At 38.0% G+C, this 23,979-nt stretch overlaps 1 protein-coding gene across 10 annotated transcripts in view; it reads left to right on the top strand.

Moving 5' to 3' along the window:
• TCF12 (transcription factor 12) overlaps positions 1-23,979 on the top strand; it is a 173,912-nt gene that overhangs the window by 51,793 nt on the left and 98,140 nt on the right. For all 10 annotated transcript variants that reach the window (XM_055808569.1, XM_055808581.1, XM_055808552.1 and 7 more), the window contains exons 5-6: positions 498-566; positions 11,883-11,985. In XM_055808569.1, the coding sequence (XP_055664544.1) occupies positions 498-566; positions 11,883-11,985 (172 nt within the window). The remainder of the gene's footprint in view (positions 1-497; positions 567-11,882; positions 11,986-23,979) is intronic.

Genomic DNA, 23,979 nt, shown 5'->3' with positions numbered 1-23,979 from the left:
ATATCACAAACGAAGTTCTCTTCTGCACTGAAATTACTGAAAAAGCACTGGACTTCATTTACCAGTCTAAATCAAGTTTGCATGCATAAATTTTGGGTAAGATGTATGGTCTTAATTTTTTCGTTTTTTTTTTTTTTTTTTTTTTTTTCCAACTAATGAGACACATGACTGCCTCAGAAATTTGAGTAAAGATAAGTTCTAACTGCAATTTCATATGCTGCCAGATCAGATGACTGAGGAAGAGCTAAAATGAGTGTGTGGGTCTGTGTTGTAAGAATATAGATCAGCTTCTCCGGAGGCAGCGCAAATGATACACTTAGCCTTTTACATTCTAGGTTATTCTTTGAGGTGATTAACAGAGTTTCAAATAAATTATAATAGTCTTAAATGTTCAGCTTTAACTTCAAAATCAAGTGCTTTCCCTTCCCACCCCCCACCCCCAATTTCAATGTAGAATGTTGTTGTCCTAATAGTTCTTACTACTTGCGTGTTCACAGGAAAATGGCAGTCTTCATGGAAAAAGTTCAGACCTTTCCACAGATATGGAAAAATTGAAACCTCAAGAGGTACCATTTATTCTTTTTATCTTTTGTGTATTTTTATGTTTTTGTTTTTTTTCTTAAACCTGAGTGCAGCCTACTACTGGAGTTTTCCTTTAAAAGTCACAATACAGTGACAAAATGATTTAAGAATTTGAATTGTTGGCTCAGTGTTGGCTGGAATTTCTAAAGGCATGTAAAGACGATCAGTTTTCAATTCAATAGAATTGGAATTTGGTGCTAGTTAATTACATAACTGTTAAAGGCTAATGAAGATAGATGGTGGAAGGCTGGCTAAAGGAGGTCTTCCTCTCCTAACTCTTGCCAAAGGTCTGTTTGGGTCCCTATAGGTGGTGTGATCATGTCCAGCAATGCTGCTTAAGGGAAGTGTAAGTATAGGGCAAATATTTTGGCACCTTTACTGTTGTACATTCCCAGCAAAGCCCAGCACTTAGGCCCTCCCGAGATTTCCTGGACAGAGCCGATCTTTTGGACATTGTTCTTAGAGCTGTTGGTGGACACGTTCTCTGCAAGTCATTAATTTTTCGGACTTTGATTACAGTTTTGGCAACAATTACAAGCATTGTGTGGCAAAATACTGATGTTTTTGTCTTTAAGTATGCTGATTACCATGGTCCTGTGTTCTGAATAGTAATGATTGGTTGTTACTGATGTACTTTAGAATTCTGTTTTTTTGGTGATGTTCCCCTCCCTCCCCCAGCATCTTTATTTTACATGCCTCTTCAACGTCTCTCGTCAACCAAGTTGAAGAATTGTAATCTATGTGTCTTTGCTTGTATGGTAACTTTTCCTAACCTGTGGTTATTTCTTGGTGCTGTTCTTTGAATCTTTCTGCTGCTTCTGTGTAACTTAAGAGTTAGGGTGATTATGGCTGCATGCACTAGTCAAGATGAGGGTATACCATCAATTTACGCATGACTTAATGACACTTTCATTCTCTGTTCCTTTCTTACTCATTATGAAGTGCATTTTTTGACTGTTACTGAACTCTAAAGTGATATTGTTTCAAAAACTGTGTAGAAAAATATTTTTTCTTACATTGTATACTAGTTACCACATTGTTATGCCATTGAGCTGGTTTTTAACGTTTCTTTTGTATTTATTTACACCAAACTTTATTTGCTGTTTTACTGCCAATTTCATGGAGAACTTGCTTTGCAACTCTGCGGTAACATTTAGCTAGGACTATTTTTAAACTTTTTTGTTATCAGCAAACTTTATTATGTCTTTGGTCAACCACTTTTTATGATTTATTTATGGAATTGTTGAAGAACGTTGGTCTGAATGCAGTTTTTTGGGAAGTGGGGAAAACACATTGGTTAACTTCTTTTCATTGTGAAAATTGGATGTATATTCCTGTGCTTGGGACAGGGTGTTTATGTATTTTAATCAATAATTAATTCACAAAAGATCCTTCTCTTGTTTCCCATAGCAGTTTATTTCAAGAGTCTCTGGTAATACTGTACTGAAACCTAAAATATTCTTAGACAATAAGTATTTTGAACTAACATGGAAGGCTGAGAATCACTGCAGGCTTGAGAGAACCTTGTATGAGCCATATTTTTTCATTACCTAGTAATGTTAAATAGCGTTCTAACCCTGAGAGACCAGTGGGTATTTGTGTTAGAATTGGCTGTGGTGATCTGAAATTTGTGAAGAGGTACAAATTGAGACATGAGTGATGTGTGTGTGCAAAATCTCTGTTGCATAGGCCAAATGTTGTGATAGAAAAATGAATAATTTGAAAATATATCGGGGGAGGGAGAAAAAATAGGAAAGCTTTATTTCTACAGTAGTAATTCAGAAATCGTGGTTATTCGCAAGTCAGTGGAATTCTATAAAATGCTGATGGTCTCCTTTACTCTGGAATGATGATACTGAAGTCCATATACAATACTGTGTCAAAATATTCAATCTCTTGTGCTTGTTCCCTCCCCACCCCCCCCAACTTTACAATCTTGCTTTTTCTTCTGTGTGTGCAACAGTGGTGGTTTTCCAGTGAATATCTTCTGGTTAGTGAATGTAGGTCCCTCCGTTATCTGAGTGATATACAGCTAGAGATATTTTGCATGTGTTCATAATCCCTTGCATTAGAAGGGTAGCTAGCTCTTCGTGTATGTTGCAGAGGACTGTAAAGCAGCTTTTTGAAAGCCTTGCTCTGCTGAGCTCTTCGAGGCAAATTCCCAAGTAGCGTGTTTGCTGCACAATAACGTATTGCACTTGAAAGTTTTGTCTTCCTGTTGTGAGATGATTCCGAAGTTTTTAGCTTTCCTGCTTTATTTGGGAGTTATAATTTTTACTCATAACCTAGCAACAAATTGCTATAATCGCTTTTTTGGGGATAAACGTTGTCTTTTAATTAAGTATTTTTCTACCATAGTTTTTATTGCAGTGTGGTTAATGATTGCTTTTATTCCATGAAGAATAATGCTCCATGAGGTTTTCTTTCATTGTTTTGATTTTGTTGCAACATGTCTTTGCAATAAAAGGCATAAGTTAGTTTTTCATCTGTTTAGATTGCTGTCTCCAAATCAAGCAAATCTAAAAATAGTTTTTGTAAGACACTTCCTTAGTGGATAGCCTTTATATATATATAGACACATAATAATTTTTACTGATAAAAATGTAGCATAAATTAGCAGAGGTATTTTTCTTCCAAAATCTGAAGTTGTGGGTGTTTTAATTATCTTTCAGCATGTATATTGCACTAAAAGCTGTGAGTGTACATTTTGACCTGATTTAGCATAGAATCTAGCTTCAGCACTGAGTATGCAGTTATCCTCCTTTTCATTTACATAACTCTGCTATGTATCTGCTTGAAGCCAGAGTTGAACTGATCATGATACCACTGCTAGATTTAGATGGGTTTATAGCATCAGTCAACAGGCTATGCCCTCTATTGTACCTAAAATACTCAGACATGAGTTGGAACCTGAAATACTATATGCCCAAACTATTCTTCCCCCCCTACCACCAGTAGCACTTTTAATTTGCAAAGAAGTCAAAAAATAGTAATGAGATAGCAGGTTTTGAAATAGTATTTTATACCTCTTAATCTCAGGTACATAACAAGAAAGGAGGCTGTTAAATAGCAAAACAAGACAAGAGGGACACAGAAATACAGTAAGTGTTATCAAGTCTGTTGTATTTGTGTCCTTTTTGTCCTCTGTTGGTTTTTTTTGCGGGGGAGGGAGGTTGTTTGGTGGTTCTTCTGCTGGTTATTTGCTTTTTCTGATGTACTCTATAAGCAAGCAGATGATTCAGTGTGAAATCTAAGCAAAAATTAAATATCCTATATTCAGTGCACAGGACTCTTTCTCAAATTCAACTTACTTTGTAATTTGATTTATGGACAGCACTTTTCAAAGCAAGTTCTGAATGCTTTAGTTAGGTTTTTAAGTGTTGTCTTTGAGCATTTATTGTTAGTATGTTGGCTGTGGCTGTACCTGTATTATTTTATTTCCTGGTTTATAGCTTAGATAAGAGCTAGAAAAATCTGGTTTCAGTCATGTGAGCTGCATTGGAGAAGCTTGTTGGTTTTTTGGGGGGAGTTGTTTGTTTTCGTTTTTATTGCAACTACCTATCATATTGAAATTGGCATTGGAACCTGTTCACAAATTAATTTTCTATGTGGCCAGGAAATTGTCCCATTACATATCATGTTTGTATTTGCCTCACCAGAGTTGAGAGCTGTAATTGACCATTGGGTTTAGCTATTTAAAATGAGATTCATCATTCACTAACTTAACTTCCTGTAAATGGATTTAGAACTGGCAAAAATGGTGATTATTTCAAAACAGATTCCTTGTTCATGTGTTAAGTCCCCTTTCTCCTTCCCAAGCTCTGCTAGTTTAAAAGTAAATAAACAAACTATGTTTTCAGTTGTTCTTATTCCATTCCTGCACAGGTAGCTGTCATCTATTTCAACTTGATATTTGGAAATAAGCTAATGAATATTTCCAGAGCTCTGTTACAAAGTACGTGACTTATGGTGACACTTGGAGGGTGCTTGTGAAAGCTCTCTTGACTTTTCCCAATAATACCTGAGATCTGGGGTAGTGACTTTTTTTTTTTTTTTTTCCCCTGCCTCCCGTGTAGCTGGTGACCCAATCATGTATAAAGCCACATTTCTGTTTTTAGGATGTTGTGGAATATTAAAGCTTCCTGATAGTGAAAAGGAATCAAAATTAAAACTAGAAATTGTACAGCTCCTTGTTTCTGGTGCAGTTGGGTGGTCTCCATTGGCTAATTGCATTCATTTCTCTATTTAATAAGTATTATACAAGTTTCTGGCACAATACAGTGAGATGGGGTTGAAGTACTGGCTGTTCTCAGCAGGCTGGGAGACAGCATGTGTGTGTGTGGAGGGAAGAGGTTTTTGTTCCCTGGTACGGCAGACAGATCTTCAGTTTGGTCTCTTAGCATTTGGATTTCAGCAGGCAATTGATAGCAATATGGATGGAATGGTCTAAGGAGTGTGTGGCGTTTCCCATCATGGTCTGTCTGCTCCGTTCCCTGCCTCTGGCATTTTTCCTTGTTTAGACAGTTAAGGTAATTTTCTGTTTGACCTGTGAGACACTGGTGTGTTTTCCTTATGGAGGATGTTGGTGGAGTTAGACCAGAGAAAAGCAGGTTGTTGGATGTGTTTATTATTGGCTGTGTTAGAAAAGATCTGGTGAAGTAGCTGCTCTTCATTTTAGTTTTTGATCATAATGCCCGTTGGTTGGGTGGTTTTTTTTTTTTTTTTTACTGCATAGAAGGTTTATACATTGTTGATTGATTATGTTCAGCCACAAACTGACTTATTCTGTAATTTCCCATTCTCTCACAGAAGAGTCTTTGTGCACATCTCTCTGGTCCACAGAATTATAAAATGTGGTCAGGTATAGTTGCTATTGCAATATCTGAGCTAATAGTCTGTGTATAAATAATTTGAAAGTAAGTTTTGAGACTTAACTTGATTTGTTCTTGTAGAGTTGATTGCAAGTTCTGTATTTTCTGACTTAAAATTGTTCAAATTTTATGAAGTACTTTACTTAAAAACACTAGACAATGCTAAAAATACATCCTTATGAATCTCTGTGCTTCTTTAGTACCTTTTTTGTCAGACGTATACTTGAGAATGTACATATTTTGCTGTCTTGCTGTGCCTTTCCCTGTTCTTCTCAGGTGAATGCTTTATAAAATCATTTTGGTCATCGTTTGGAAACCACATTGTTCGCAACTAATAGTTTGCTACAAGACTGTTTGTGATTTTAACTAGAGCTGTACCATGACTTGTGACAATGTGATGTTTATTGGTGTTGGGTTAAGATAACTAAATTTAGTGCAGGTGATCCTCAAGGCAAAAAGGAAGAGTACTCTTCTCTGGATTTATTTTTAGTTTACCTTAATTTTTGCAAGGTTCTTCCTGACCTGTGCGTTCAGTAGACCCAGACAGGGTTTGGTTCTGTAGTCTTTCCTTTAGGCCATTGACAAATAGGTAGGTTCAATAACTGAAAATACTCTTTTCAAAACAAAATGATTGTTTATTTCTGGAAACATACATGATCACATAATCCATAATATTTTAAATTAGATAGAACACCTTGGTGTGGCTGTTGCTCAGAGCCTCTTGTCTAATCTGAAGTCCGTGACTCACCATGACGTTCCCCGTCAGTCAGCCTCTCTGGGTCTGTCCGTCTGTCTTTCGCTGTCTCTGCGTCTCGCTTTCTCTCCCACTTCCCCCTCCTTGTGTTTTTTCCCCTCTCGTCTTTAGAACTCTCAGGTTAGTTTGGGGTGGCAGATAATCCAAAATAAAGTGAATTCCAGCAGTAGATTCACTGTCATTCATTTATACATTAGTCATTTAGACGACTTTTGCCTGATCTGTATGATCATAGCCAAATTTAGCTTAGAAGGGAGCTGAGTTTTAAACAATTAATATTTGTTAGTTAAGGTGAGCCAAACTATAAAACTCAAGGAATCGGAAGCAGCATTCATTAAATTTAATCTTTCGGTCTGTAGCCATGTCAAACTACGAAGTCAACCATTCATTTTAGTGGAATTTTAATGACTTAAGTTTAAAGGCGATAATTGAGCTATATTTTAAGTGGCTAACATGCAAATACGCATGTATTGATCTGGCAGCTTGGTTATGAGCCACAACTGGGTCTAATTTTGCTCTATTGCCAGGGACTTGTGTAGGAGACAGCTTGGGGGATAAGAGAGGAGGAATAAAGGTAACAAACCTGTTTTTTCTACTTTAGTGGACTTGAACAAATAAACTGCTGAGGAGTAGTTAACCGTACAGTGTCTCCTTCAGTTCTCAAATTTTACCCTGAAGTGGAACTAGGATGTTGTGCTTATTTAAAAATCAAAACCAAAAAATCCACCACTTGAGTTAGGGTCAGGAGTACAGTTTTGCTTACGCATGGACAAATCTTGGTGTGATTTCAGAAAATGATTACTAAGGGACAATAGTTCTGTTTTTGAAGTGGAAGCAAAAAGGGAGAGGATGAATCCTACAGAAGCCATAGAACCAGTGCAGTGAAAAGGGGTAGGAACAGTGAGCTGGGGAGACTTCTTAGCTTGTTCTTAGGTGAGTTCTGTGACTGACTTAAACCAAAATGTCAGAACATTAATGGTCACTGAAAGACATTGAATGTTAGGAGGCAAAATACCATTTTATTTTGTAAAATGAGGCATTGACTCATTGTGTCAGGCCTTCTCTTAGGGTTTCGTAGGATAAACATGCCTACTAAGGAGTGTGTTTTCTCTGTTGGTCCCCCCCCCCCCCTTTCCTCTTCCAGGTCTTATAGACTAATACATTCTGTACAATAAATTTCAGGTGTCCTGTATGCAACTACTTATGGTTTTGTGAATAATCTCAGAGTTTTAATTGGTTTGGCTGTGTTAACATACCTGTGCACAGGAAATCTTCCTGATACAGGTAAAGCCTAAATCACCTGGACACTTGGGGCATCTTACCCAGAAGAGGTAGAAATGAAAACTATTGCAGCTGTTGTTTGTTTGTTTTTTTTTTATATTGATGGACTTAATTTATTGGAATGCTTAGAGAACATCACTCTAATTCAATTAAATACCTGAAAAATGAATAAAATGTTAGAGCATTCAATGTTGAGAGTGCCTTCACTGCTCAGTTAAATTGCAGCACTGATGAGTAGAGTTTTTCAGCTCCATTTTGTGATAGGTACTGTAAGTAGACAACACTTGTTGCTTTTCCATGTAGATGTATTTGACTATCTTTCTGATCACAAAGATGCAGTGAGACTGAAAGTCCAGGGAAAGGCCTGTTGCAAAATGGGCAGTGGCAACGTTACAAAATGCTGGAAGGGAACAGCTAGCCCCCATTAGACTTTATTGTGGCTATAACAATATAGGAAGAAAAGTTTTGCTTGCCTTCGGGAAGGCTAAAGCTTGCATTTGTAGTAGCTATGTAAGAGGTTGGAACCAACAAGATGGTTTTCTGTTTATAGCTATGGCAGCTAACCATGTTCAAAACCAGTTTTCTTTCTGTAAACAGAAAAATGCCCTGAGCTATCTGCAGTTGCTTCAGAATAGGGTGCTCAAACAGGCAAAAAATATATTGTCCAGTAACTCCTGTTTTGCAGACTTTTTGCCAGTTGCTAAATACTCAGACAGTGCCCTCGGCATGCTAATCCACTGGTGTGTTTGCTGGGGAGCAAAGGTGGCAGAAACGGGGATGTGTGCTCAGCATGGGGTGTCTCCTTCCAGCCTTTCTGTGTCAGACCTGCCTCGCAGGTAACAGTAGGTAGCAATCCTCCCAAGGGCTTTGGAAGCCCACTTGTAGTCTGAAGAATGACATCCCCAGCCTGTTCCAGTAGAGTCAGCTCAGGGTATGTATCCTTGAAGAGTTCTTCCCAAAAGTTCTTCCCAAAAATTAGCTTTTGGCCTAATTAATTAGCTCCTGCGTCTGCTTGGAGCCTGTATCAATCTTGCTATGATGGAGTGAGTTCCCTTTTGGATAGTAGTCTTCAAAACTGCTGTAAACTGGAATTTCCTTCCTTTCTCAGAAAGAAGGAATGAAATTTGACAGTATATATTATTGGGTCTTCTTTAAAACATAAATTTGACAGGGGTCTGTAATAGAAATTTATCCCCACTTCCACCTTTTTTGCTTTTGTGAGGAGGGCTAAGTTCAGATGCCAGGTGATAGTATTTTCTTTGTCACTCACAGGTGGGATGTACATTTTAATAAACCGCTATCCTTTATTGGTGGTGTAGACAGACTTTCCAAGGCTCTTGACTGCATTCTGTAAGCAGTAAACATATGTTGTCAATTTGCGCTATCGTATTTCTTAAATACATTTTTAAGCCTTGATTGTATGACTAGAAGCTTCCAGTAGCTTTTCAGAAGCTATTGGAAGCTTGTAAAGATTTTCATCTATGATTGATTACAACCCCTCCTGGTAGACATTTATGCTGTTTATTGTGTAAGTTAACAATACAGATGTAAAAGCAAGGAATGGTATCAGGGATGCAATTTTATTTGAAGTACAGCTTAAAAGTGAAGAATGCTCTGAAATAACTTTGTGTAATTTAAATGATTGTCCTTAGAGCTCTTCTGATTTTGCTTAATTTGCTTTTGTGAAGTGCAAAAAAAGTTTGTTAAAACTGCATGTGTTTCTAGTTACTTCGTATTCATTTAGTGTGAGTTACATGTGGGAATGGCCTGGGGTTTCTAATCCCGAACAAAACTCTGCTGTTTGAGTTAATAATCCATAATTCATTACTAAAATTCGGAATAACTGGTGTCAAGGATGGTGGACGATTTAAGACCTCTTTACGTAGGTCCGCTGTAGATGGAGGCTGAGAGAGGTTAGGCTTTGCACAAGTGTAAATTCTATAATGCGTGACAAAGGAAGAAATGCCTGACAGAATCAATTTTAGTTAGGAACTGGAGTACAGAAAAAACCCCCAATTCTCTCTGAAGTGTTTGCATATGCCCTAGCACATTTCCCCTGTAGAGTAAACGGTCTGTTTTCTATGGCTTCAGTGTTGCGGAGGATTTCTTGGAGCATTTTTCAGATGAAGTAGTTGATTTGTCTAGTGGTGTAGAAACATAACTTTGATGCTGTGGTAATTGGATGTGAGTGCATTCTGGGAAACTGGGAGGGTATATGACAAGAACATGATGTAAAGGATTATTTGAAGGAATTCTGGTAGTAGAAGGGAGAACATTCCTTGCTGTGTAACCTACTGACAGAGTTCTACAGTTCGTCTATTTTGAGGGGGGATGTGTGATATTAACTTGGGGAGAAGTGGTATTACTCCTGTGCATTAGGTAGATTGTGTTGCATGATGTGTAACTGTGTATGAAATCAGTCTTACTCCTGTTATATTTTCAGTATATATATATTTATTTACTTTGTAAATAAAGATCGCTTGAACGTTTCAGTTTCTGGGGCTCACCTAGACATCACTTTCTGAATGTCTGAGATGGATTCTGGTTTATCACTGATAACATCCTTCAGAGTTTTTTTTTTCTTTAAAAATTAAAATATAGTTGAAGTATTGTTTTAGGAAAAAAGGCTTGAAAATAAATAAACTTTATTTTCCCACCACAATAAAGAGTGCAAGCAGAGCACCTAGTAGGAACCCACCTACTTAAAAGCTTTATTTTTTTTGGTCCTAGTTTTGCAAATTTTTTGTTTCTTTATTCAGCAGACTTAATTTCTTTTTTGTTTCATTTCAGCATAAAAATAAACCACATGTGGTGACCTTAGCTAGGAGCCACTCCATTTCCTCGGCAGCTGCTGCTACATGCTGCTTGTCTGACAGACGGGGCTAGGTCATGGTTACCAGAGGACACCCTTGTGGTCATAACCAAGTTGTAAATGTCACTAAGACTGTTTCTGAATGCCTATCACATGTGTATCGCCGATTCTTAAGTAGATAAAGTCAGCCAAAGATTCATTTGGGAGTTGGGACTCCCAGAAGATTACTTTTAAAGCAGAATAGCAGCCAGAGTTGTGACATGCATCCATAAGCAGCGGTAGGGATCTGACAGTTATTTACCCCTCAGTTACTAGCCCTCTGGTAGAACTGACAGCACGCCTGCAAAGATAGTGAGGCCTGTTTCAGCCCCATTAATGCTGTCTTGAACGTGAGCCTGCAGTCTGAAAAAAAATGATACATGTTCAGTGATTGATGATTTTATAGTCCCAGGGCACTTCGGATGGTTTCTGGTAGCTGTGAACAATTTCCACCCCCCACCCCCCCCACCCCCCACCCCTAATTAGGCCTGAGCTTTTGATTTCTCTCTACCAGACTTACAGAAGGAAATAAGAGGGAATTGTAAGATAAAGTTTACAAAGTGTTTTTCAAAACTTTGGCTACAAAGGAGGTGCAGTTTTGAGTGCCAGGTCTGTCATGTTTTGGTACAGAATAAGTGATTCAGTGCACATCTGATCAGTCTGATTGATAAATATCGTATTACCACCTTTATATGGAAAAGCTGAAGGCGTTCTGAAAGGTACAAAAGAGAATTTTAAGTAATTGGGTTAATCAAATAATATTGTGCATCCTAGGGCTTCTGTGTTTTCTGTCTCTCAATACCTTTGGTGAAAACTTTCAATAAGCCAGTGTTTCCTGGCTGGGTAAGGGTCATTTCAAGGCCTGCTAAGTTGGCTGTACTAATGCTAGAAAAGTGCAAAACAGTATTTCAGTTTGAGTGCTTGTTTGCAAATCGGATGCCAGAGTTGTTTGTTTAATCATCGTTTGGAAGTAAACCTTTTGTCAGCAAGCTGTGCTGTTCAGTAATGTGATAGTGTCAAAATGCCTGTTAATCTGTACATTAATAGCAGGCTGCAAGGGGAAATGGAATTTCTTCTTCTCGTTTGCACTAACATTTTTTCCTAATGTCAGTGACTCTTCCTGTCCCTTTTACTGTGTTGTTATTAATGCAAACAGAAACCTTAAGGGGAAAAGAAAACCACAACGCAAAAAACAGTTGCAAGTTCTTCAGACGAATTTTACACTCTGTGGTTAGTGACTTAACACTAAGAGGATTAAAATATCAAAATATCTCACTATTATTCAACTTTTAGAAATATTGTCCATGAGGACACAGATTATTAAGAAATTATGTGGTTCCTTTTTGATGGGGGAGAAATCAAAGAAGGGAAGAAAGTAAAATGTGGGCAGGGAGTAATTTCTGTCAGATAGACCTGAAAGCCAACTTTTGTGATTAATGACCAATTGTGACTCTGCACATTTAATTAGGAAAGTGTCATTACACTCAATTAGCAGGGCTGCCAAATAATCTGTTTAATACTCTGGTCTTTTTTTTTTCTCTAGGGTTTTGCAGACAGTCCTCATTACAGTGATCACTTGAATGACAGTCGATTAGGGCCCCATGAAGGATTGTCCCCGACACCTTTCATGAACTCAAATCTGATGGGTAAGTAGGTAATTCTTTACGAGTATCCCCCCAAAGCCTCTTCGGTCAGAAAGAGACATTTTTCATTCCCTTGTCTAGGCCTGACATGTCAAGCATCTGGAAGTTGCTCTGTTTCTCATAGCAACACTGACTTTCCTATTGAAATTTTTTAATGTTGGGTGATTTCCTCATAAAGGCTCTTGTCCAGGACTTTTGAGAAGAAGGAACCACCTAGATTTTCTCAATTTGATCTTGGGAACTGATACATTTTGTTTCAATTTTTACATTTCTCTTGTAAATACTAAATTATTTTAAAGTGAATTTTCCTTAAGTTTTGCTGAGAAGACATCTACAGCAATTTTAAACTTGTGTATTTAAAAAAAAATACTTTTTTTTCCTAACACTATCAGTTCCTGAACTACCTGACAATTTACTACAGGCATTTCTTGAGATAATAATTTGAGGGCTTGCCTCTTAATTTGCTAATTTCTTTGATACTTGTGGTATTAGAAGTGTTGTCACTTCTAAGAAACAAATGCAAACTCTTGTTTTGCTGGGCAGATACTGTTATTGTTTCCAGGCCTGCAGGTGTCCAACGTTTGCTGCTTTTGAAACTGGAAAAAAACCAAGCAAAACGTGTATTAGGTTGTGGGCTTAGGTATTAAAAGCTTTTTCTTTATTGTCTGCACTTTTGTGTTACCTAAAACACATTAATCTATTGATGGCATTGTTTGAAACTCGTCTCCCTGTTCCAGTTTGGAGCATTAAAATGTTGATTTCAGAATATTTATTGTTTGGCAATACATGGTCTCAGGAAAAAATAAATTTCTTTTCTGTCTTAAAATTTCGGATGACTCTGTTCTGAATTTGTACATTTGACATTGTTTCACTTGCATGTCTTGTAGACATGACCTATTTTGTGATCTCAGTATTGTCCTTTTAAGACACAGCCATGGTAATCTAAGTGGATTACCTAAATCCAAATCCTGGTGGTCTGCAATTTCTTTTGGAAATCTTTCTACTTTGCTCAGTCTTTGTTTACTACTTCAGTTTTCTCTGAAATGGAGGCAGACAAAGCACAGCTACTGCTGAAAACAGAATTTTGTTTAAACCTTCATATATGAACCTGAAAAAATGTAATACTAAAATGACTGTCCCTGTAGTGTTTGTTTACAGAGAGTACGAGTCAGCTGGTAAATGGTACTTGTATCTGAGGACAGTAAAGCGTGTAGTTTCCTTTAGTTATTTTGATAAAGCAGAATAGAGCTTCCTCCCAATACCATTGCAAGTATGTTCTCTCCTTTTGTAAATACAGGAGACTAAAAATGCAAGTTACTTCAATTGTTTTGTCAGTATTTTGATCAGTAGCACATACGGAATGGCTTTAGGCTTTGTAGCTGATACTGGCTGTATTTTACAGAAATACATGATGTTTTTTAAAAATTGGTATTACCAAAGGCAAACTACTTGTTCATGGTTTTATATTGAGCCATCCAATTTATTTACAATATATGCCTTAAAATATATGAAGAAAATAATTGGTGCAACTGTATTTTCTTAGTTTTTCATTTTTATTGAAGAGATGTCTAGATGATTCTGTTAGACATAATAGAATTACTTCGTTAATACAGATTTGAGAAGAATCCTCTATTGAGATTGTTTTCTAAAGAATTAATTAATTGCAAGATGTACGTGAGTCAGCCACTTACCCAAAGTAGCTGTGAACTGAAATAGTATTGTAATGCTTTATGGCTAACAGTTCTTAAGGATTTTATTTTGCTGAAGCAGTGGTACTTAATTTCCTTCTATATGCAGCAAAGAATTATAGAAGGCTTTCAGCATGTATAAGAAATGTACATCTCAAAACTTTAAAAGTATGCTTTTAAAAGTATTCCACCTGTGGTTTTTTGCTTGTCATAAGAAAAAATTGTTTTAATTTTACTTATGTTGTAGTATAGCATACAGCTTTGTATATCATACTTTTGCGTCATGAATTTTTGCAGATTATTTTAAGTTAGTGCTGGAAGTTTGGAGAGAGGAATGATAAAAGCTACATAAAAACATTGAGTAGTAGTCTTCTATCAGTACCACTATCTGTGCCTATGGGTTTTTGTTTATTGTTGAAAAGGAAAATGAGGTTTCTTCTTAAGTCATTAGACCAAAAAAAAGTTACACATTTTTTGTAGATATCAAATTGTAGGCATGTCCCCATAAACAGAATGAAAACATTCATTTTATAAGTTTCTGTAGATGATATTTAATGCATTGATTGATCAGTCTGATCTTCAGGGGTTCAAAGGAGAGGGAGGCTAAGAATATGAACTTGATGAGCTTATAGGAAAGATCTCACTAGGCTGATAGGAGCGATGGAGCATCTGGGGTTCCACGCTGAAGATCTGAGAGATGCATCCCTTCCCAGCATTTTATTGTGAGTGAAATACATCTCTGAAATAGTTAAAAAGTACTTAAAAAAATAAAAAAGAGCAACAACATATTGCACCATTGCTGTCAACACTTAAAAGCACCATTAAAAGAAAGAATTGTGTGTCAAGGGTATGTTGTTATTTTGTGTATTGTGCTCAGCTGTAAGCATATTTGCCTGAAGAGATAGTGGATTATAAAGTGCCACTGTCTTTCATGATGGAGCTCTCAAACATTTTAATGATCTTGTACGTTGCAAAAGAGAAAAATTTTGTCTAACAAGAGTTGATAATGATTCAATAATGAACAATTTGCCACAGAAAGATGCATTTCCATATTCATTTAGATATTTTTTTGAAGTGTTTTGCAGAGGAAGTAAAGCTATTATGTTGGATTGGTTAGTGTTCTTCACTAATGAATTCCAGAATTATCCTGTTGATTTGTTAGTATAAAAAAAGACGGGCCGTTGCTTGTATTTTAAGTAAAACCACTGAATCCTCTTGGCACCAGCATAGTCTGTTGGTATCCATAGAGATATGTAGAAAAATCAGGCTAAGATATATTGGTGGTATTGTAACTCCATTTAGACTTGATAATCTTTGCTTATTCAACACTTTCTGTTTTAATTACATTCTAGAAAACTATTCACAGGATATGAGATTCTTTTCTCTGTAATTATGCTGCTTTTTAGTGCTCTGCACTTGCAAGTAGAGGTCAGTTTTTGCTAGGACTCTTCAAGCATGTGGTATTGTGTCTTCTGTTGTGCTGTTCCCTGGACTTTGTTCTACTGAGCTTTTCCACTGCTGCTTACCAGGAAGAAAGCAAGCAGATCTTTCTTGAATATAGCCTAAAGGGGTTTTTGTTGGTCCATCTTGAAAATTTGAAGTGGGTGACTTAATTTATTTTGTGTGTCTGTCTTTCCACAAGAGGCAGAAAGGATAAAGGCAAGGCTCTTGCGCTCAATGTTCATCATCTGTGTACTGCCCAAGCTTATACATGATAAAAAGTAATTTAAAAAATTTAGTCAATAGTGAGTGAAAACATGGCAGTTGAACATAAGCTTGCCATGTTACAGTCGATCCCTGGAGTAGAGAGAGAGATATCATTCTTCCAAGTTTACTTTCAAGTATACTTCCTTATTTTCTCATTGTTTCTTTAACTAGTTGCTTTACAGTTTAATTGGGTTAAATCGTAGAGCTCTGAATGTTCCTGAGGTAGCCACAGGATTTGAAGACCTGTCAACCAAGGTAACTGGAAACTGTCAGAATCAGAAACTCTGAATGTGTGGGAATGGAGGATTTTAGGTAATTTGCATCTTTTTAAGGGGGCTTGTAAGAAAGATGTGGACAGACTTTTTAGTAGAGGGGACAAGGGGTAATAGTTTTTAACTAAAAAAGGTGAGATTTAATTAGATATTGGGAAGAAATTCTTCACTGTGAGGGTGGTGAAGCACTGGCCCAGGCTGCCCAGAGCAGCTGTGGGTGCCCCATCCCTGGCAGTGCCCAAGGCCAGGCTGGATGGGGCTGGGGGCAGGCCTGGGCTGATGGGAGGGGTCCCTGCCCATGGCAGGGGAGGCAGGGGGGTTGGAACTAGGTGATCTTTAAGGTCTCTTCCAACCCAAACGTTTTGATGATTCCTGACCTCACCTGCTCAGTAACTCCAGTAGACCAACTGCAGCGTTGTGGTTACTGGTTTGTTTCACATCATCTGTTGATGTTGTAGCACTCACCTCTGTTAGTATCCTAGTGAGGTGGTGACTATGCTCCTCTTCCTAACAAACCAACTTCTGCTTCATGCTAGGTATGGCCATGATGTTTTCTTATGGCCAGCATTAAGAGTACAGGGGACCTGACAATGCAGGGAAGTCAGGACACATATCAGTCAGTATTTACAAGGGAAAGAGTAGACGCTTGTTAGAGTAGAGCTATAAATTATTCGAAGTGTTAATCAAAATATAGTTTCTTGTACTCTATTTATACTGTGAATATGAATGGTAAGCCTGATTCTTGCCCTGACTGAAAAAAATAGGCGAAAGCAGAGTAATACATTTTGGGTTTTTTTTGCAGTGTGGCTTCCTTTAATGTTGGTAGTACTTGACGTGCTTCAATCACTTGGGTGGTTTGTCATCAGGCTTTGCAAGACAGGGTTTGCAAGTAGATTACATATATATATACACATACCATTTATTTTACCCTCTGTTAGTGCTTAACTGTCTTGCACTGGTGTAGCAAGTGGTTAATAGGTATGTGCTGGGTAGAAACTGCCGTGTGAAGTCAAGGGCGTCAGGAACGGAGAGATGCTCGAAGCCTAATTCCATGAATTTTCAAAGGTAGCCTTTTGAGTTGCTGTGAAACTGAAGATTCATTTGGTGGATCAATCATAGAAGTAAGCGATCAATATCTGGATTAGGGTACCTTCTAATTTTAGAGTTACTGTTCACTTAATTGATTTGATTGCCTGATTGTGTAGGTTTGTAAGAATGGCTGTGCTTCTGCCGGTGCATCTTGCAAACTAGTGAAATTACTACGTAATTTTTGTTGTAGTATCTATTGTTTGACTAGTAAGTTAAGCACACCAGTTGGCTTGGATAGAGTGGTAAGAGTTTTTAAAGATGAACATTGGGGCATTTTTTGAAGCAACATGGTAAATAGCTGAAGCCTCTCTGTAAGCTTTCCAGTGTTGATATTGTTATCAAACAGGTGACACAAGCCTTTTAAATCATAATTTGGGAAGGGTTATTCTTGGTAAAAGGAGAGGCTTTTGAACTTAAAAATACAATTTAAAAAAGGCATGCATCTGAATTATTTCTCAGTTAAGAATCTTAACTAATCTTCATGAAAACTGCTAGTTTTCTTCTTCAGTAGCCCTTCAGTAAGAGTTTTCGAATCAAAGAAGTAGAGCTTATTAAATGATCTTATGATGGTGGAGGCAATAGTAGGAAGTAAGCAAGGGTAAGTAGTTATGAATGTGGCAAATATTATGAATGATGCCATTATAGTTTTTACTAGGAATCTTGTTTTAATTACCTTTAGTAAGGGAGAGGGCAGATGCAAGTAGTGAGTTGGCAGAGCTTGTGTTTGTCCAAAATAATAGTCGTTACTAATTTAACACACGGAATAAAATAGACATCACAATGGAAATGATCTCCAGAGACATGAGTAATTGCAAGATTGATCTGAAAGAACTTATATGCAGTTACATTGGTATTAACTTGGAGAATGGTGGGGACAGAATATTTTGTATCTTTCAGAGAATTCATTAGGAAGACAGAGAAGAATGTTAAAATAAGAAAATGACAAAATAGAGGTACAACAAAGATTATGACAAGTGCTTCAGTTTATCTCATTTTACAGGAGCAGGGCAGTAAGTTGAAGGAAAATTGTAAAAGGATAACTAATAAGCTTCCCATAGTGCATGATTGTGTCAAATATTATTGTAGGTTAAGACTTCAGAAAAACTTTTCTGAGCATAAAAGATGCAAGTCTGAATCATCCACAGTTATGATACTTAGGGGTACCGGTCTCCTCCTAAGACAGGGGTCCAGCACAATCCATAGATTGTAAACTTCCCATGCTGGAAAAGTTCCTTGAAATTCACTTTACAGTAACTGGCATCATGCAGTTTCACAGCATTATGCTTACATTTTATTGAATTGCTTATCGTTTTGATTATTAAAGCTAAAAAGATCAAGACACTGACTCATCTGTATGTAATACATCATGGCTACTTTTCCCAAAGTGAGTGTTGAGATTCCTTCATCCCAGTGAAGTTTCATGTTTTGTTGTTTCAGGTAGGCTTATGTTTCTTTTTTTAAAAAAATATTTTTTTCCAAATCATTGCATATAATAAATCTGGCAAATGGAAGACATACATTTAAATTTCCTTCTGAGAATGTTTGTTTTCCTTTTGGGGCGTGTCGCTGTGCTTAATTGCTAGATTGACGCTGTTTATATAAAATATTATAGATTCGCTAAAATCCTGATGTGAAGTTTGTAGTATTTTGGGGTTTTAATGAAAATTTCAAACCCAGAGTAATGTGTTCAGTTAAGTTTTAATGATTTCTTCCTGTTTTCCAGATAATTGTGTATCACTTGCTTCATATACGCACACCTAAAATATCCGTAAATAAATGGAGGTCCTCTTTTTTTTTTTTAATTTATTTTTGTTTTGTTTTAAATGCTAGCAATCCTTTTGTCCTGGGGTGTTTCTGCGTGTGGCTGTGTCCTGGCTGTGGTGTGGTGTATTGAGCAGAGGCAGGCTCTTCTTAGCGGTATCTGTAAAACCTCAGGGCTGTCGATCGGTAGCATGAAGCTTTCTGGAGTCATGATGTTTTGTGTCTGTTGGAACAGTTTCTGATTTCTGCCCGCCCGCGCGCCCCCCCCCCCCCCCCCCCCCCCCAGGTATTACAATAAATAAATTCCACTCACACCAAAGAATTGCTCTCATCTGCTCTTCATTTTCCTTTTGTGAAAGCTAATGGGTTTCTGGGAAATTAAATTACACAGTCATTTAGTGAAAGCGCTAAGTGCAGGGCATTTTTACCCTTGGGTTTTCGCTCACAAGAGTGTGTGTTAAGCTTGGTTTTCCCTTCTGTTTACAGTAATATTTCAAATGGCTTTCCTAACATTTCTTTAAATACAGTAATACCTCAAGGCTCGCTACAAATGCGGGGGGGGGGGGGGGGGGGGGGGGGGGGGGGCGGCAGCGGGCTTGTGTCCTTTGTGTAATGTTATGCTGTAGCAGGTGTCTGCTTGTGCTCTCTCCCCCTTGAGACCTCCATCCTCTGGCTAGCCAGCAGCTGGCGGAGGGGCGCTGACAGCCCTCCTCAGGTGGTGCTCAGGTGCGGGTCTGCCAGGTAGGTGCGGGGCCGCAGCTGCGCGCTGGCAGGGGGCTCACCGGGGTGAGGAGCGGGCAGCCTTCCTCTTGCCCTGTCGGCCATCCACCAGTATGCTGGAGCACTGAGGCAGCTCGCCGGTAACGAGCCTGGGTAGCATTGTACAACTTTAGATGATTTTCACCATCTCGGAGCTGTTCTCAAACTTAGTCTGCAGCGCTGCAGTTCGAGGAAAGAAAAGTTTCCTTTCTGGCAAGTAAGAAAGTGAAGACATGTTTCCCTGAAAATCCGTCATGCTGTGTGATTGCACATTGTACAAGGAAGAGCTGCTAGTAACCTTCTCACTGGATGCTCCCAGTGCGCAGGTACCATCCCGTAAGTGGGGCTGGTGGCCCACAGGCAGGAGCGTTGCCCTGCGCTGTGCTAAGGGGAGAACAAACAGGACCCAGTGTTCATTGTGTGGAGGAAGATGAAAACTTGCCTGCTACAAAAAGGTCTCGCACTTAAACCTAGAGTTTTTTGTCGTACTAAGTGCTTCTGAATTGCCAGTCCGGGGATTTAAATGTGCGAGTCTGCGGCTTTTGAATTTGGGAATATTTTACTTCTGATAAAATTTGTTCTGCAAAGCTTGTTTTTTGGTTAATGCACTCTGATATGTTTGAGCGTTGATTTATTCACAGTGTATTCTGCCTTTGAAAAGGGGCATAAATAGTAATCTGATGAAATTTTTAAGTCTTGCGCTTCCTCATTGTTATAACATGTCAGTTTAGCTGCTGTAGGGTATGTTTATCTGTTGCAAGGCTCATCAGTGCATGAAATGCTGAAAGGGCATATTTCTCTCCTGTGGTTCCTGCCATCCCTGGGCACTTGTAGATGCGTTCCAGTGGATGGGATCAGCTGGGTGAAGCTGTAGGATTTTAAATTTCAGTCTGTCTGAAGGCGCCAAGCTTCTTTCCAGGGAGAAGGGAGGAGGAGGTGAATCTCTCCCATACTGGTGATGTAACTTCCCATGAAGCAGTTGCTCAGGGATCTACATAATAACTATTATCCTGTTCAAATAGGAGACTGTAGAAAGCTCACTGGTGATTAAAAGATAATTTTGTAATTTTTCATGGCTTGTCTTTGTTTTGCAATAAAGATGTTTGCTTATCGCCAGGTGCATAAAAAATCATTTATTTAATCTCTATTTAATTCCATTTTTTTTTTTTTCATTCTTGCGTGCATGTAACTGTAGCCTGTCAGTTGCTAGCAGTCCAGTTTTTAATAAATGCAGCAGCCTGTATCTAGTGATTAAATTCTGAACTGATCAACCAAAATGTTCTAACTAGGCTGCTCATGCCAAAACAAGTGGCTTTTGTGATTTGGGGCATTATAGTATTTGCATTAATATGATTTGAAGTTGTTAATAGTTTTCTTTAGAGATTGGGTTTTAGTGAGTTAAATGTTTGTTGCTGCTGGAAACCCGACTTTGTTTAGAAACACAGACACCTCAGAGGGGAAAGTAAACCAGATGACATTGAATGAGCAAGCCTATAAAAGATGTAGTTTTATTTTTTAGGTGCATGAAGGTGTTGGACCTCTAATACTATTGGTTTTGTGAGTTGCCTGAGTGGCCGCTACAGCTTCCCTAGAGTTTTAAGGTGTAGTGTGTAGGTGTGCAATACTTCAGATATATAGTGGATTAATGGAACAAGTATCGTCAAAAGAAAACAATATTTTTTTAAAATTGAATTTGAAAATAAAGTCTGGACGCTTTCACTTCATTCCAGTATTGCACCGAAGTTTTGTTTCTGAAAAGTAGGTGAAAGATTCTCATGCAACAGAAATGTGCCGAAGACTGGAGAATTGCGACTTGCTCTTATTAAGCGATGGTAGTATCTTACTTTATTTGCAAGGCTTTCTTGGTTGCTGCCCTCTTTATGCTTTTCTGAAGGCTAACAGTACTGTGGCTTTCAGATGGGCGCTCAGCTTCTGTCACTAACGCATATATGTACGTTGGGAAGTCAGCTGAAAATTCTGAGGAGTTATTTCTTAGGCATCCGGATGGAGGGTCACTTTAAGAAACAGAAACCTTGTTATCCTTATGTGTAGAAGTTTCGCCAGGGTGGCATTTGGTGGAGGGAGGGTGCTGTTTGACTGGTGTTTTTTTGGAAGACACTCACTGGGGTGTCGCGTCTGAAGATGAAATGAGAGAGTTGATAGGTCATTTTATGTGATGTGTTATGTACGGGATTAAAGAAACTGGCAGTATTTGGGATTACTGCTACTGATTCCTTTAAAGAAAGCAATTGCCTTAAGTTCAGTGGTGAAATAAAAAAAGGTTCATTGAAATGGGAATGGGGAAGAAGCACAGTAGTTAATAGTGAAATAAGTTGAGGCTCATTTTATGGTTTTATCCTAAAACTGCTGAGGTCTGGCCATGAGCCTTTGAGGTAGCTAGGAACCAAGCGCACCAAAATATGTAATGTGTAAATGTAAAATGTGTAAATTCAATTTGGGATTGCCCAGACCACATGCAAAATCAGTACTATTGTCACAATGTCTGTAACGAAATTTTAGTTTACTTGCCAGCGTGATAGGAACCTCTACTATAAGCCTGGCACTTTAGGCACGAATGCAACACAAATAAGGCATCTTGCAATTTCTTCCTCTTATACAATGGGACATAGAAAGCAGAAGTCTTGAGACTAATGTGTGACTTGTTAGCAGTCTTGGAAGCTTCAGGGGTGATCCCTGGGGTCTGCACTGAGTACCTAAGTGCATCGCTGTATCATAAATAAATTCATATCAAGTTTAAAAAAAAAAGGTCTGTAAGAAAGGAAAGAGTGTACTTGTAGACTTTATCAGGGTACTGCAGTTTTAGGTACATTTTCTGCATCATAGGAGCAAAGTGAATTTTGCCTTACTATTTTGCTGTGTTAAATAACACTTCCATTTCTGACTGGATTAATTTCTTTCTAATGACATTTATTTGTTTCACATACTGCTAGTTCATTACAAGCTGTCACCTCAGACTTAATGTATTTATATATTTATTTGGAATCTTGAGGTACTTCCCAACTTAAACTGCAGTCTGATTGACCTGCTTGAATAGAGATTTACAAAAATTAATTCCTTACAGCACCGTATTTCTTAAATATGCCTTACCTATTTTACAAGTTGCATGGCCTTGTGAAATGTAGTGAATCTTCTGACTGGGTCACCCTAACTTCAGGGGAGTCTACAGAAGGTCATATGTGTGTTGTACATATGGCATTTAGCACACCTTAATATTCTACTTATCAGTCAAAAAAGTTTTTTTTTATATATTTACAAGTTTTTTTTCTTTAAATTTAGAGGTGATTTTGTTTCCATGTAGATGTGTTGCATTATTATACAGCTTCAGGTTTGAAAGATACTGAAATTTGTACCGCTGTGCAAGATCAGCAACTGAGCTCTGACTTATTTTCCAGGATACAATTCTGTTTGTAGTTAGAGAAGTGTCATCCTTTCACCTGATGTGAATTAAATCTTTCTTCTCAATGACAGGTGATGTGGTATTTTTTTTCAGCAACACTATGTTCTGTGGTGAAAGATCTTCTAATATATTTTGCCTTTGCTGAAACAATTTTTCTTTACATCTTCTGGGATTGATATTTTTAAGCTTAAGATAAATGTCACTAACATAGCTGGTGTTTAAAATATTACTTTATAAATAACGAAGCTGAGAAATCAAAGTACCGTTTTTTTCAGGTGTCTGAATCTATCCCTTTTCTGGGTACTTTGAGGTGAACTACGAGAGCACAATCTGAAATCACTTGTTCATGCAATGCTCAGTTACCTTGCACCGCTACGTTGTTCTTGCCCAGTATGCTGGGGGTCTTGGAGGTTATTTTGTTTTGTTTGATTACTGTGAGTGGTGGGAGGAGGAGTGATGATTGGCTTGTCTTTCTGGTGCTTGGCTGCGTTTCCTTTAATTTTTTTTGTTCGCTCCTTTTATTCATCAATGACAATTTATAAACAGTACATGTTTCACAATGATTTCAGCCTTGAGTGCCAAACAACTGTATGATTTTGTTCCTTTGTTTGACAGCTATCTGGCACTAAGCCCTATGCACAATTACATTGAATATTTTTGTCCAGTATATGTGTATATTTCTTATTTAATTTATATTTTTGCTGTTACATTAGGAATGTATCTTCCTAGAAATGTAGTTCAAAAGGTACATCGTTTAAAAAAACCAAACAACCTTGTAAAGCTGTTGAATGAAATATAAACCTCTTTCTTTCTTCAGTATTTTTTTTTGGGGGGGGTGGGGTGGGGGGGCGGGGGGCAGGTGAAGGAAGAGGGGTCAGAAGAGGAATACTGCTGGGGTTTGTTGGTTCAGTGGCACAGTTGCAGACTATGAAGAGGAATATGGCTTGCTGGCATAAGGAAAAAGCCTATGTGTTTCTCCAGTTGGTAACCATTTTATGTAGGATAGTTTGCATACGTATACACAATAAACAGCGGGCTGCCAGCAAGATATTTAGAACTGAGTAAAGGTAAAGAACGATTTTTTTTTAAATATAGAGGATTTTCTGTGTTGATTTCTCTCGTTTTACCTACATAGCAGAAAATGTGGAACACAAATGTCTTGATCTCCAGGTACTGGCTTTAGCTGGCTCTGTCGTGCTTGGTGGACACTGCAGTACGAAGGAGGCAAGCTTCCCTGTTGATCATGTTCCTCCGAGTTTCTGTTTTGGGTGCCTCCCCCTCTTCCCTCAGCATAGATACAGTT

The sequence above is a fragment of the Falco peregrinus genome, chromosome 1 (genome assembly GCF_023634155.1).
Source record: "Falco peregrinus isolate bFalPer1 chromosome 1, bFalPer1.pri, whole genome shotgun sequence".
In the NCBI taxonomy this organism is placed as follows: Eukaryota; Metazoa; Chordata; class Aves; order Falconiformes; family Falconidae; genus Falco; species Falco peregrinus.
The sequence above is the reverse complement of the archived record's forward strand: the minus strand, read 5'-3'. Positions and strand labels throughout refer to the sequence as shown.